General features: G+C 44.0%; 1 protein-coding gene across 1 annotated transcript in view; it reads right to left on the reverse strand.

Annotated features, from left to right (window-relative positions):
* Positions 1–13,159, reverse strand: part of LOC307251549 (complement C3-like) — a gene marked incomplete at both ends in the record, with an annotated part of 58,748 nt that overhangs the window by 21,248 nt on the left and 24,341 nt on the right. Inside the window, 13 exons of the mRNA XM_080028917.1 lie at positions 4,272–4,484; positions 4,852–4,991; positions 5,092–5,180; positions 5,281–5,398; positions 5,498–5,695; positions 5,942–6,013; positions 7,157–7,286; positions 8,781–8,936; positions 9,095–9,286; positions 9,378–9,472; positions 9,612–9,714; positions 10,050–10,196; positions 12,054–12,169. Coding sequence (XP_079885043.1) covers positions 4,272–4,484; positions 4,852–4,991; positions 5,092–5,180; positions 5,281–5,398; positions 5,498–5,695; positions 5,942–6,013; positions 7,157–7,286; positions 8,781–8,936; positions 9,095–9,286; positions 9,378–9,472; positions 9,612–9,714; positions 10,050–10,196; positions 12,054–12,169 — 1,769 coding nt within the window. The remainder of the gene's footprint in view (positions 1–4,271; positions 4,485–4,851; positions 4,992–5,091; positions 5,181–5,280; positions 5,399–5,497; positions 5,696–5,941; positions 6,014–7,156; positions 7,287–8,780; positions 8,937–9,094; positions 9,287–9,377; positions 9,473–9,611; positions 9,715–10,049; positions 10,197–12,053; positions 12,170–13,159) is intronic.

The raw sequence follows: 13,159 nt of genomic DNA on the forward strand, positions 1-13,159 counted from the left end.
TGTTACCTGCCTGCAGCACCCCTTCTTCTAATGAATTCCCAGATCTCTCAGGTGTCCCGTCGGAGTACTACGACTTAAAGGAGGTGTTTAACAAGGTACGGGCCACCTCTCTTCCCCCACACCGCCCGTATGATTGTGCCATTGACCTCCTCCCTGGCTCATCCCCACCCAGGGGGAGGCTCTACTCTCTGTCAGCCCCGGAGACCAGGACCATGGACGAATACATAAACAACTCACTGGCAGCAGGCCTCATCCGTCCCTCTTCATCACCTGCTGGAGCAGGGTTTTTCTTCGTGGGTAAGAAGGACAAATCCCTCCGGCCCTGCATCGATTACCGCGGTCTGAATGATGTCACCATTAAGAACAGGTACCCCCTCCCACTCATCTCTTCTGCATTTGAACTTTTGCAAGGGGCCACTGTGTTTACCAAGCTTGATCTCAGGAATGCCTATCACCTAGTTCGCATTCGGGAGGGGGATGAGTGGAAGACGGCGTTCAATACCCCTAGGGGCCACTACGAGTACCTGGTAATGCCTTTCGGACTCACAAATGCTCCTGCAGTATTCCAAGCCTTAGTGAATGATGTGCTCCGGGATTTTATCAATGTATTTGTGTTTGTTTATCTTGATGACATCCTCATCTTCTCCAAGACCGAACAGGACCATGTGCAGCATGTCCGCAGGGTTCTCCAGAGACTCCTAGAGAACCAGCTGTTCGTGAAGGTCGAGAAGTCCGAGTTCCATGCCACTGAGGTGTCGTTCCTGGGATACATAATTTCAGTCGGAAGTATTCACATGGATCCCACCAAGATTAAAGCGGTGGTGGATTGGCCGGTCCCCACCACTCGTAAGAAGCTTCAACAATTTCTGGGGTTTGCCAATTTCTATCGTAGGTTTATCCGCAACTATAGTTCTGTAGCAGCTCCCCTGACAGCCCTCACCTCCCAAAAGGTAGCCTTCCAATGGTCCCCTGCTGCAGGAAGGGTGTTCAGTGAGTTAAGGTCACGGTTCTCTTCTGCTCCCATCCTCATCCTACCAGATCCAGAACGCCAGTTTGTCGTTGAGGTGGATGCGTCAGACTCCGGGGTGGGGGCAGTCCTGTCTCAGCGGTCAGGTAAAGACCAAAAGTTACATCCATGTGCCTTTTTCTCCCGCAAATTGTCCCCAGCGGAGAGAAATTATGACGTTGGAAACCGGGAGCTATTGGCGGTTAAGATGGCTCTCGAGGAGTGGAGGCACTGGTTGGAGGGGGCGAAGAATCCGTTTGTGGTGTGGACGGACCACAAAAACCTGGAGTACATCCGGTCAGCCAAACGGTTGAACTCCCGTCAGGCCAGGTGGGCGTTGTTCTTTAATCGTTTTGATTTTACCCTGTCTTATCGCCCAGGTTCTAGGAACGTCAAACCAGATGCCCTGTCCCGTCAGTTCCAATCCGAACATGTTCCCACACATCCTGAGAGCATCCTCCCCACTAAGATGGTCATCGGCGCAGTTACCTGGGACATTGTGGACAAGGTAAAACGGGCCCAGGCCGACCACCCGGCCCCCAGTGCTTGCCCTGATAATCGTCTGTATGTGCCTGTGAATCTCCGCTCTCAGGTCCTCCAGTGGGGACATTCTTCTCGCCTTGCCTGTCATCCAGGGGTTAGGCGCACTCTAGCCCTGCTGAAGCAACGGTTCTGGTGGGCTACCATGGAAAAGGACGCCAAGGAGTTCATCGCTGCTTGCTGTGTTTGCTCCCAGCACAAGATCGCTCGCCATGCTCCTGCGGGCCTTCTTCAGCCACTGCCTGTTCCTCATCGTCCGTGGTCCCACATCTCGATCGACTTCGTCACCGGACTGCCTCCCTCCGAGGGTAACACCACTATTCTTACTATTGTGGACAGATTTTCTAAATCTGCTCAGTTTGTTCCGTTGCCCAAGTTACCATCTGCCAAGGAAACAGCTGAAATTATGTTGCATCATGTTTTCCGTCTGCACGGCCTTCCCTGTGACATTGTCTCCGACCGGGGGCCGCAGTTCACTTCTCGTTTCTGGACAGAGTTTTGTCAGCTGTTGGGGGGCCACGGTCAGCTTATCCTCGGGTTTCCATCCTCAATCCAACGGCCAGACTGAGCGGATGAACCAGGAGATGGAGACTGCCTTGCGCTGCATCACATCCCAGAACCCGTCCTCCTGGTCCAAGCAGCTCCTATGGGTGGAGTATGCTCACAACACACTTCCAAGTTCAGCAACAGGTCTTTCCCCCTTCCAGTGCTCTCGAGGATATCAACCTCCATTGTTCCCTGAGCAGGAGCGAGAGGCCAGTGTCCCGTCTGTCCAGGCGTTCGTCCAGCGATGTCGGCGCACCTGGGTGCGGGCCCGTGCTGCTCTCCTGCGCTCGTCCGACCGATACCAGAGATATGCCAATCGCCGTCGGACCCCTGCACCCGGTTACACTCCGGGTCAGAAGGTTTGGTTGTCTACACGGGACCTTCCGCTCCGGGTGGAGTCTAGGAAGTTGGCTCCCAGGTTTGTGGGTCCGTTCTCCATCAATAAAGTCATCAATCCTGCTGCAGTCCGTCTCCGTCTTCCTCGCTCCATGAGGATCCATCCCACCTTCCATGTATCCAAGATCAAACCCGTTAAAGAGTCCCAGCTCCAGCCCTCCTCCAGACCCCCGCCGCCCCCCCAGCTCATTGATGGAGGGCCTGCCTACTCGGTTCATCGTCTCATCAGGTCGCGACGACGGGGAAGGGGTTTCCAATACTTGGTTGATTGGGAGGGTTATGGCCCTGAGGAGCGCTCGTGGGTCCCGGCTCGCCACATCCTGGACCCCGACCTCATCACCACATTCCATAGGGACCATCCTGATCAGCCTGGTGGGACGTCAGGAGCCGTCCCTAGAGGGGGGGGTTCTGTCACTACTTCAGCCACAATTTAGTTTTTTGTCATTTGTCTGTTCCCATATTAACTCTCTTGTCATTTCAGACCCGGCCACTCCCCCCTGCTCTGCACTCCCTGCTGATTACTTCCACCTGGCTTAACCACACTCACCTGCTCCCCATCAGCTATTAGCCCCACAGTATATATACCGGTTCATTCCCTCAGTTCCCTGCCAGATTGTCTTTGTGTTACATTGCTCTCCAGCCTATTCCGAATTCCTGCCTGTTTACCTGCCTGCCTATTCGTGTTCTGACCCATCCTTTTGGATTCCCTTTGCCTGCCCCTCTTGGACTTGTTGCCTCGCTACTACCTGGTTTGATTCTTTATTAAACTTTGTTGCTATACCTGAACGGTTTGTTGTCGTGCTATTGGGTTCTGGCCTGCCATTTTGGTACAATCCTGACAACAACAGCATTGGCACATCATAGACACTTACAAACACATACAGTCATATGAAAAAGTTTGGGAACCCCTCTCAGCCGGCATTATAATTGACTCTGCTTTCACAAAAAAAAGATAAAAGTGGTATGTCTTTAATTTACCAGGAACAGCTAACTACTGGGATGTTTTCCAAACAAAGATTTTTTGAAAAGCAGTATTTGGTTGTGTGAAATAAAATAAAATGTGAAAAACTGGCTGTGCAAAAATATGGGTACCCTTGTGGTTTTGTTGATTTTAATGCCTGTAACAGCATGTAAAACTGATGACTTTAAACACAAAGTTGGTTGGATTATGTTGTTAAGCCTTGAACCTCATAGAAATGTCTGTTTAATCATGAGAAAATGTATTTTAGGTGCCTAAATGCAAGTTGCACTTCTCTTTGACTCTCTGCTGAAGTGAGACAGAATGGGACCATCAAAACTGCTCCCAAAATATCTTAAAAACAAAGATTATTCATTATCATGGTTTAGGGGAAGGCTACAAGAAGCTTTCCCAAAGGTTTCAATTGTCAATTTCTACTGTAAGGAACGTTGTCAGGGAATGGAAGGACACAGGCACAGTTGCAGTTAAACCCAGGTCTAGCAGACCAAGAAAAGCACAAGAGCGGCATATGCGGCGGATTGTGAGAATGGTTGCACACAACCCAAAGATCACCTCCAAAGACCTGCAAGAACATCTGGCTGCAGATTGTGTATCTGTACATGGTTCAACAAATCAGTGCAATGTTGCCGGCTGAGAGGGGTTCCCAAACTTTTTCATATGACTGTACAATCCCACCATAGCCTTGAAGGCCTGAGATCAAAAGTATAGGTTCAACCAAGTACCTTCTTCTATGCAGCTTCAACATTTTACAGCAAACAGTTCTGATATACAAGAGCTCTTAAACATGGAATGTGATTCCCTCACCACCACCCGAAGCGTCTTCCGGACTCCATCATGGAGATAAGACTCTTTAACAGCGGCTTTGACCTCAATGTTGTATTCCCCATCCTTCATGGGAATAATAATAAAGGGTACAGATCTCGTAGTCTGGGCCCCAACATAGACTTCCTGTCGATACTTTCCATGTTTAGAAGCTGCACTGCACACATTCTCCTCCTCAATCAGTTCTACGCGCACCTTAAAAAACAGACAAGAAAAGACAGACAACGATACTAAGGTATGTGTGGTTGATTAAGATCCAGATAAAGATCCCCATTCAGTGCATAACAAAACCTTTAGTTGTATTTGAGTTAAGCTAACAATTATTTAATTTGAAGAAAATTAAAGCTTTACATTGTTTCCTACAGAATTTATTTTATCTTTAGAATGAAAAGGCATATTGTGAGGTTGTCCCAGTTCTGAGGCTGACCAAATCCGCTTATATTACACTAATCTAATAATAAGACTTGAGAAATTATCGAATTAAAAGCCAGGCCTTTTGTATATAAACTCTTATACAAAAAAAATATCTTGGTACAATTCTGGCCTGAAACACCAGACTTACAGTGGCTGGATCATCGTTGTAGTTGTGGAGGACCGCTTTAACTTCTATCTGCTCTCCACGGACAGCAGAGTAGGGCAGCCTGAGATCAATGAAGAATGGCTTCTGGACAATTACCTCTAATGGTTTGCCGACACAGATTCCTTAAAGTTGATAGGGATGATTAAGTACCAGGGATGAAACAAACAAAGAACAAAGTTGTAATGAATGGAAGATGTTTAAGGGTAGTCACTGAATCCTCACCGTGAGTTCTTGACAGACTGATGCCAGTGAACTGCCAGGTCGTGATTGAATCTTGCAAGGGAACATTTTTCACAAATGATGTGGTGTCACTGAAATGAAGAAAAGTGTGTAAAAATGTATAGGGTAAATCTTAGTAATGTCATTAATGAAGGCATCAATTATTAGCCATTATAGTTTGTGTAGACTCACCAGTTAGGGCTCTGTTTAGGGCAAGGAGGGAGTGTGATATCTGTCCACAACCAGCTTTCAGGGAACTGGGTGCGAGAAGTAATGTCATTGCTGTCCATGTAACTGTCATCCTCCTCACCTAAAGTGTGATTAAAAAGGTTTACAATTTTTAATTGGGAGTATGACCATTGATAACCATGCAGTCCACCCCCCTCCCAAAATGTGTCCCGTCTCTTACTGCGAGCCAGTTGAAGGCTTTCCTCCCTCCTGTCATCTCGCATCTTTTTCATCTCGTTGCAGCAGTGCTTGAAGGCCTCAACACAGGTTGGACCATCCATGATGTACTCACTGCGCATCTCACAGGTGTATGAAACAGGGATCTCCTTCATGCCATCTGAACAACATTCACGTTGCAGTTTGTCTTCATATTTACTCACTGGAAAGAAATACAGTTATGGAGGAAAGACAGAGGTGAATGGTATGGAGAACAACTAATAGAGCGTTTTAATATAGCAAATAAGAAATAAACAAAAGTTGTTCTAGTTAAGTCAAGTCTGTTTGAGTTACATGGCTTTTATCGTTAAACCCTTGATTTGAATAAGGAAAGTCTCAACAACAAGAAAATACGGCAAAAGTTGGCTGATTATGTGGTTATTTTGTATTTGGGAGCTGTGGTTCTTACATAAGCTGGTGGTGACATCCATTATGTTAGGGGCTGCTCGTTTCCTCCTGCTTGGGGCCAGACATTTCAATTCTGGGAATGAAACACAGACAAGATATTTAATAAAAGTCAAAAAGGTTAGATTTGGACCACGACGTTTGAATGGTATAATTGATGTGATCATCCTAAAATCAGAGTGAGCTCAAATAATGTTTGGGCAAATGGAGAGGGCACACCACTCCTGTTATTGTTATTTGGTTGACTGTTGCTTAAATAGAAAACATTTTAAAACCTTTGACCAAACAATGGAGACCATGATCAGCTCATAGCAATCACCTTGGCTGATTGTTGACAACGTGTAGGTGCCTCAAAAGGTCTCTTAAATAAAAAAAATATTATGTACCTCCTTTACCACAAGTGGTATCTGACAGTGTGAGTTTAAGATGGGTTGAGGCTCTGTCCCCAATCACAAAGATGGTCAAGTGAACCATTATTACAAAAAAATTACAGTAAAATAATAATGCTGTTCTTCTACGGTCCATTACATTACACCTAAAATGACGGTGAAAAATAGGAAAAAAAACAACGACAGCTAATGTCCTAATTTGACCTTTAACCACACGTGTTGCCCAATTTAGGATCTTGGCCTCTGCCAGGTCTGCACATTGTTACCAATACTGTTTGTTCATGGACAGGATATTGAGATTGGTGTCAGGGACAGGAGGGGTTGCAGTCCATTAGATTGCATTGCTGCTTTGTGGTCCTGAAGGAATCATCGGCTCTGACCTTCAGCACTCAATGGAACAGTGTGCAACCAAGTTTAGCAATCTGAAGCCATGGCAAAAACTCAAAGGATTAACCTACTGTGGGTAGGGTATGAGTCCCTACCCCAAGTGAAGAAGTTCAAGTACCACAGGATTTTGTTCGAGCAAAGGAACAATGGAGCATGAGATTTGCAGGAGAAATGGCATAGATGGATAGATTTTAACTCGCTGGAAGGCAAAGCGCTCGATCTACCGGTCAGTCTTTTTTCCTACTCTCCTCTAAGGTCATAAAGGTTTACTCGTGACCGAAAGAACTAGAACCCCTGCTGGAGCGATTGCCCTCAGGACCCAACCCCGGATAAGCGGATGACGGTGGATCGATCCAAACCATTGGATATTTGGGAGGACTTAAGATTAGTAAGATTATTAGGATGAAGGAAAAGAATGAGCCAGGTGATTGAAGTAGTCTCACCTAGTCTGAAGGGAGTCCCAGAAGCTGTGTTGGACTCAAACAGCAGCCCAGCATCGTAGAACACACCCATACCATCCTTCCCTCCACCTGCTGTGCAGCCTGTGTCGAGTTTTTCTACAATGTCCCAAACCTGAGCAGGGTGGAAGTCATTCATTAACATAAATACAAACAGGCAAGACTCACATGACAGCTCTGACGCATTTTGCAAACATTTACTCACAATACACATATTTTTTTCTGTTCTACTTAACAAAATACTGCAACTTTAACTTAACCCGCTTGCCTTTTTATCCATCACATCGCTGCTTGTTCTAGTGTTGGCTCAGTTGATTTGACATAGTTCATTTTGCACAGTAGAAAATGTACTACAATTTGAGCCTATCTTCATTTGCTCCCTGTCAGATCAGACTTTCAGGTGCTGCTTCTGGCCTATAAGGCAGTCAATGGGCTCGCACTGTTATACCTGTCTATTCTGATTGCTCTTTATGCCCCATCCCTGGCACTACGGTCTATGAATGCTGTGCGCCATGACGTTCTCCAAAGTTTAAAGCCTGCCGGCAGCAGGGCCTTCTCCAATCAAGCTCCTTTCTTTCGGAACAAGCTCCCGGCAGACATTAGACAATCTGAGTCTGTCGACAAATTAAAGTCTTAACTTAAGACTCTACTTAAAGCCACTACGAGTAACATGGCACGTTGGCGGCCCCTTTGGACAAAAGCGGTAGTATTTTTACGACGCCAGCTGTCGTGAAGCTGTTTTCTAGCGCGTGCCGGGCGTGCGAGATTCAAATGATCAGGAAGCAATATAGTGCATGTCCGTGTGTTGAAAGTCTGAGGGCACCGGACTCTTTTCGGCTCCGTGAGAGTGGTTAGTGACACAGCATCAACTAATGCCAGTCACACACCTGATTGCAATGAGTTGATGCAGTGTCACCTCTCACGGAGCTGAAAGAGTCCGTGTCCCCTCACACAAAGCGAATGAACGAGAGACGGCAGTTAGTATGGATCACGATGAGGTAATGTGTTTATGTTGTTGTAAATAATGACTATTTCAGATGAATAATGGTCATCTGATGATGCTGGTGAGACAAAGTAAACTTTGTTTTAGTAGGCTACCGCTCATTCATTTAGGAGTAAACACTGCAGTCTAATTCGCTCCCGTGAAATTGTGTATATATGTTGCTTGGCAACGCCCTCCCGCCCGCCTATCACTCTCCCTTTTAGCTTTTCTTCATTGCATTTTCTTTTTTTTCTTTGATGGTTCAGCCCCGTTATCAGTCATTATGACGACAAATAACTGTCTCAAACAAGGCTCCCTCTCCCCTTCCCTCACCTGGAGGGATAGGCTTCTCAAATCGCGTTGCAGCGCCACACTGAAATCTGCGACCAATACGGATATGTGACCATAGAGCCTGAACGAGCGAACCGAAAATCGGACTGGGTGTACGACCAGACCAAAAGCAGGAATAAAAACTATATAGAAACGTATTTCTTTGCACTGATGGTCTCGTTTGCTGTTAAAGGTAATTTATGATTATGAGAGGAAACATGAGGCTGTTTAAAAGATATTTAAATGTTACTCGGAGCTGCTTTAACTCAATAAATTCAAATTAAATAAATAAATTGCCTTCTTCTGTGTAAGGCGGTGCTTGTTGTTTAGTACATAGACGCCTTTGTCAACTGCCACCAGTCCCACTATGGCCTCTGGGTCTCCAGTCACCCTCAGACCGAACATCTTGCGAGGCTCATAGGATGGAGCTGTCCTGGTGGATTCCAACTTCAACTTAAATAGGAAGGAAGAGCAATGAATGAGACGTGCACATTTTAATTTGTTGACACTGTTATATGGATTTAAAAAGTGTGTCTTACAAATATACAATTAAATATATCAGTTTCAATATGGGTGTGTAGTTTGCCTAATTAAAGAGTTGTGTGTCTCACCGAGCCCATGCAAGAGTCCTCTACATCCACCCAAACAGAGTCTGACACAACTTCATTGCCATTTGTATGGTAGTAGGCTATGATGCGGAATGATGGCAGCATGTCTTTTTTAATGGGAATGGACAGGGAAATCAGTACTTGACCACTTTTCTTGAAACGGCCTTTATCCACCAGCTGACCTCTACTCATGATCTGCAGACAGAGATTCACACATCAGTACTTAAATGACATCGAAAACGGTTTAGGTATGGGCACACATGCACAGGGGTTAAATATTTCTCACCAGGTACGTGATGTCACTTTGTTCAGCTCCCTGCCCATGTATGTTGAGGTTTATTTTAAGGTTGTCTCCTATTTCCAGCTGAGCTGTATCCACACCTGCAAAGATGAAATGCTGCAATGAGTGCTAGACACTGTTGTATCTATTGAATGGCACATACTTTCCATCACCACTTTCCATCACCACCAACATCACCACCTTTTTCACCATCTGAAGGTATTTCAGGATGCACCTCACCTATATGGATGTAGTTGTGGCTCTTGGTGACATATGGCTTAGCTTCCATGGTTGCTGATGCCTGTCTTTCACTTACGAGGATACGAGGATCATTGGTCTTTGCCTACAGTTAAAGACACACAGTTAAATATTAATATAAATATATTCAAGTCTAACCTATTGTGACCTTGTCTGGAGCCTAGCTAGCAATATAACATTGCTCAATGAAATAAAATAAAGACATAACACTGACGAGAATTAACAAAGGTTTAATATAAATATCTTGACATAGTATGACAAAAAAACAAGTAGCAAGTTGGTAACATGTTCACCATTCACTGATTACCAATGTGGGATCAGCAAAACCCAAAAAGAGTAGGGTGATAGTTCTGCTTGATTCTACCACTTCAAGTGAATAGTAAAAAATCTGGGTTAATGTATAAAGTGTTAGGGACTTACTTCGACAGTCAGACTGTTGGACACTCTGTCTGTATTAATAGTCAGCCTGGCCATGCCATTGTCCGCAGTGTAGCCCTGCACCTGGCCCGGACTGACCACCACTGCAACACCTTGTGCAGGAGTGTCATCAGGATTCAAAACCTCAACCTGGCATCAGAGACAAAACAGCTGAACAACTAATGCTGTTGGTTTGTTAGCGCTTTCCTCTTAGTTGCATGACCTACTGTAGATAGTATATCATATAGTGAGCAAAATTATTGGGTCACTCTTGGTCTCTGGTATCTCCTCTGTTTGTAAAAGATCTGCCTCATAATTAGAATTCGAGACATTACACTAATCAAATTAGTTAAAGAAGAGGCATTTAAGCATGAGACTTTTATATTATTGAGGATGTTGTGTCATCAGTATTTCTTTCAGATTGACTGTATTTCGGTAGTGAAATGTTACGGATTTTTTTTATTAAAGTAGATACAGTCCCCTCCATAAGTATCGGAACAGTGAGGCCAATTCCTTTATCTTTGCTGTAGACTGGAAACATTTGGGTTTGACACCAAAAGATGGATATGAGACAATAGCTCAACATTTCAGCTTTAATTTCCAGGTATTCACATCTGGATCTGATACACAACTGAGAAGATATACTTTTTTGAAAAGGAACACAACATTTTTAGGCAAGCAAAAGTATTGGAACAGATAGACTTTAAATAAAGTAAAGTGAATAAACCGTAATATTTTGTCGCAAATACTTTGCTTGCAATAACTGCATCTGTGACCCATTGACATCACAAAACGTTTGCATTCTTCTTTTGTGATGCTTTTCCAGGCTTTCACCGCAGCCTCATTCAGTTGCTGTTTGTTTTGGGGGGTTACTCCCTTCGGTCTCCTCTTTAGCAGGTAAAATGCATGCTCTATAGGGTTTAAGTCTGGAGATTGACTTGGCCAGTCTAAAACCTTCCATTTCTTGCCCCTGATGAACTCCTTTGTTGTTTTTGCAGTTTTTTTGGATCATTATCTTGCTGCATGATGGAGCATTTTCCAATCAGTTTGGTTGCATCTTTCTTTAAATTGGCAGACCGAATGTTTCTGTAGACTTCTAAGTTAATTTTGCTGTTGCCATCATGTGATACTGTGTTGTTGTCAAGATGAACCTATACCAAAGTGATGGAAAGGCTAAAGTTTGGAGAAAGAAAGGATCTGCTCATGATCCCAAACATACAGGCTCATCTGTGAAACACGGTGGCTTGGGCTTGCATGGCTTCTTCTGGGACGGGCTCATTATTCTTCATTGATGATGTAACACATGATGGCAACAGTAAAATGAACTCAGAAGTTTACAGAAACATTTTGTCTGACAATTTAAGGAAAGATGCAACCAAACTGATTGGAAGATCCTTCAACATGCAGCAAGATAATGACCCAAAACACAATGAAGGAGTTAATCAGGGGCAATAAGTGGAAGGTTTTAGACTGGCTAGGTCAATCTCCAGACTTAAACCCTATAGAGCATGCATTTTACCTGCCAAAGAGGAGACTTAAAAGAGTAACCCCCTAACACAAACAGCAACTGAATGAGGCTGCGGTGAAAGCCTGGAAAAGCATCACAAAAGAAGAATGCAAAAAGTTTGGTGATGTCAATGGGTCACAGGCTTGATGCAGTTATTGCAAGCAAAGGATTTACGACAAAATAGTACGTTTTATTCACTTTACTTTATTTAAAGTCTATCTGTTCCAATACTTCTGCTCGCCTAAAAATGTGGTGTTCCTTTACAAATAATGTTATCTTCTCAGTTGTGTATCGGATCCAGATGTGAATATCTGGAAATGAAAGCTGAAATGTTGAGCTATTGTCTCATATTCATCTTTTGGTGTCAAACCCGAATGTTTCCAGTCTACAGCAAAAATAAGGGAATTGGCCTCACTGTTCCGATACTTATGGAGGGGACTGTATATAGCTAAACTTCTGCTGTCACTTTATGTATATGTATATGTGAATGAGTACTTTACCACAACATCATAGGACATTCCCGGTTTGTAATATTTGGGCGTTTTCTTGAAGTGGATGGTGTAAGGTGACGTGACAACCTGGATACCTTTCAACTTTGCCTCCACCATTTCACTACCTGTGAGTTGATATAGAAACACAAACACATTCACACACGACCCTGAAACACAAAACAATTTTCTTTTTCCACTAATAAATCTCTTCACTGTCTTCTTTATTGATTGATACCGAAAATGTGTCATGTTATAAGAGGCCATTATCGTAGCTGAAACCATATTAACAAATATGAGTGGAGAGTTGTGTAACTGTAAATAATTTAGATTTTTAAATGTGTAGGAACGTTTTCAAATATGTATTCAGATTTGCAAATTTGGCAATATTTGAGTGACCTGGGCCGAACCGTTCCCCAAAAACGTCGATCCCCGACGTTCTGGACAGCTGCTAGCTCAAAGCCACAGCGCTTATATCACCATTGACGGAGTGTGTGTAAGCCCCCAACTTTTTTCTAGTGCAAACACACTACGCGGATGGTGAGTAGGAATTAGCTTATTTTGACAAAAGGTGCTGGATAACAATCGCTGAGCATGCCTTTAATATCATGTGCACATGAACAGAACTACTGTACACCGTATACCCATAACGCATTTGCAGATCTATGTGTACAGTTATGCATGCATTTATGGATGTGTTTACACATTTACAAATCTTACATGCAAAGCTGAACACGGGTTTGTATTTTCTTTTTTATAAGTTTTACACATTTACAAATGGATTTCGTACCCACAGAATCGCACACAAATTAATATACATTCGCGAAATACTTTAAACATTCACAAATATCATTACACATCTAGGAATTGCATTGCACATTTTCAAATCTCATTACCCACACAGATATAGATGGACTGCAGCTACACAACTCTTAACTCACATTTCTAGTTTTTTGTAATTTGTAGGTATAGTTGTGGCGCCCAGGGCCGGCCCTGACCAATTTGGCGCCCTAGGCAAGATTTTAGCTGGCGCCCCCCATTGCATTGCAGTCAGGTCCACCACTGTTCATACACTCACACAGAACTGGATAGCTTTGTCTTTGACATTTCATTTTATT

Source organism: Ammodytes marinus, assembly GCF_949987685.1.
Source record: "Ammodytes marinus genome assembly, chromosome: 6".
NCBI classification, from domain to species: Eukaryota; Metazoa; Chordata; class Actinopteri; order Uranoscopiformes; family Ammodytidae; genus Ammodytes; species Ammodytes marinus.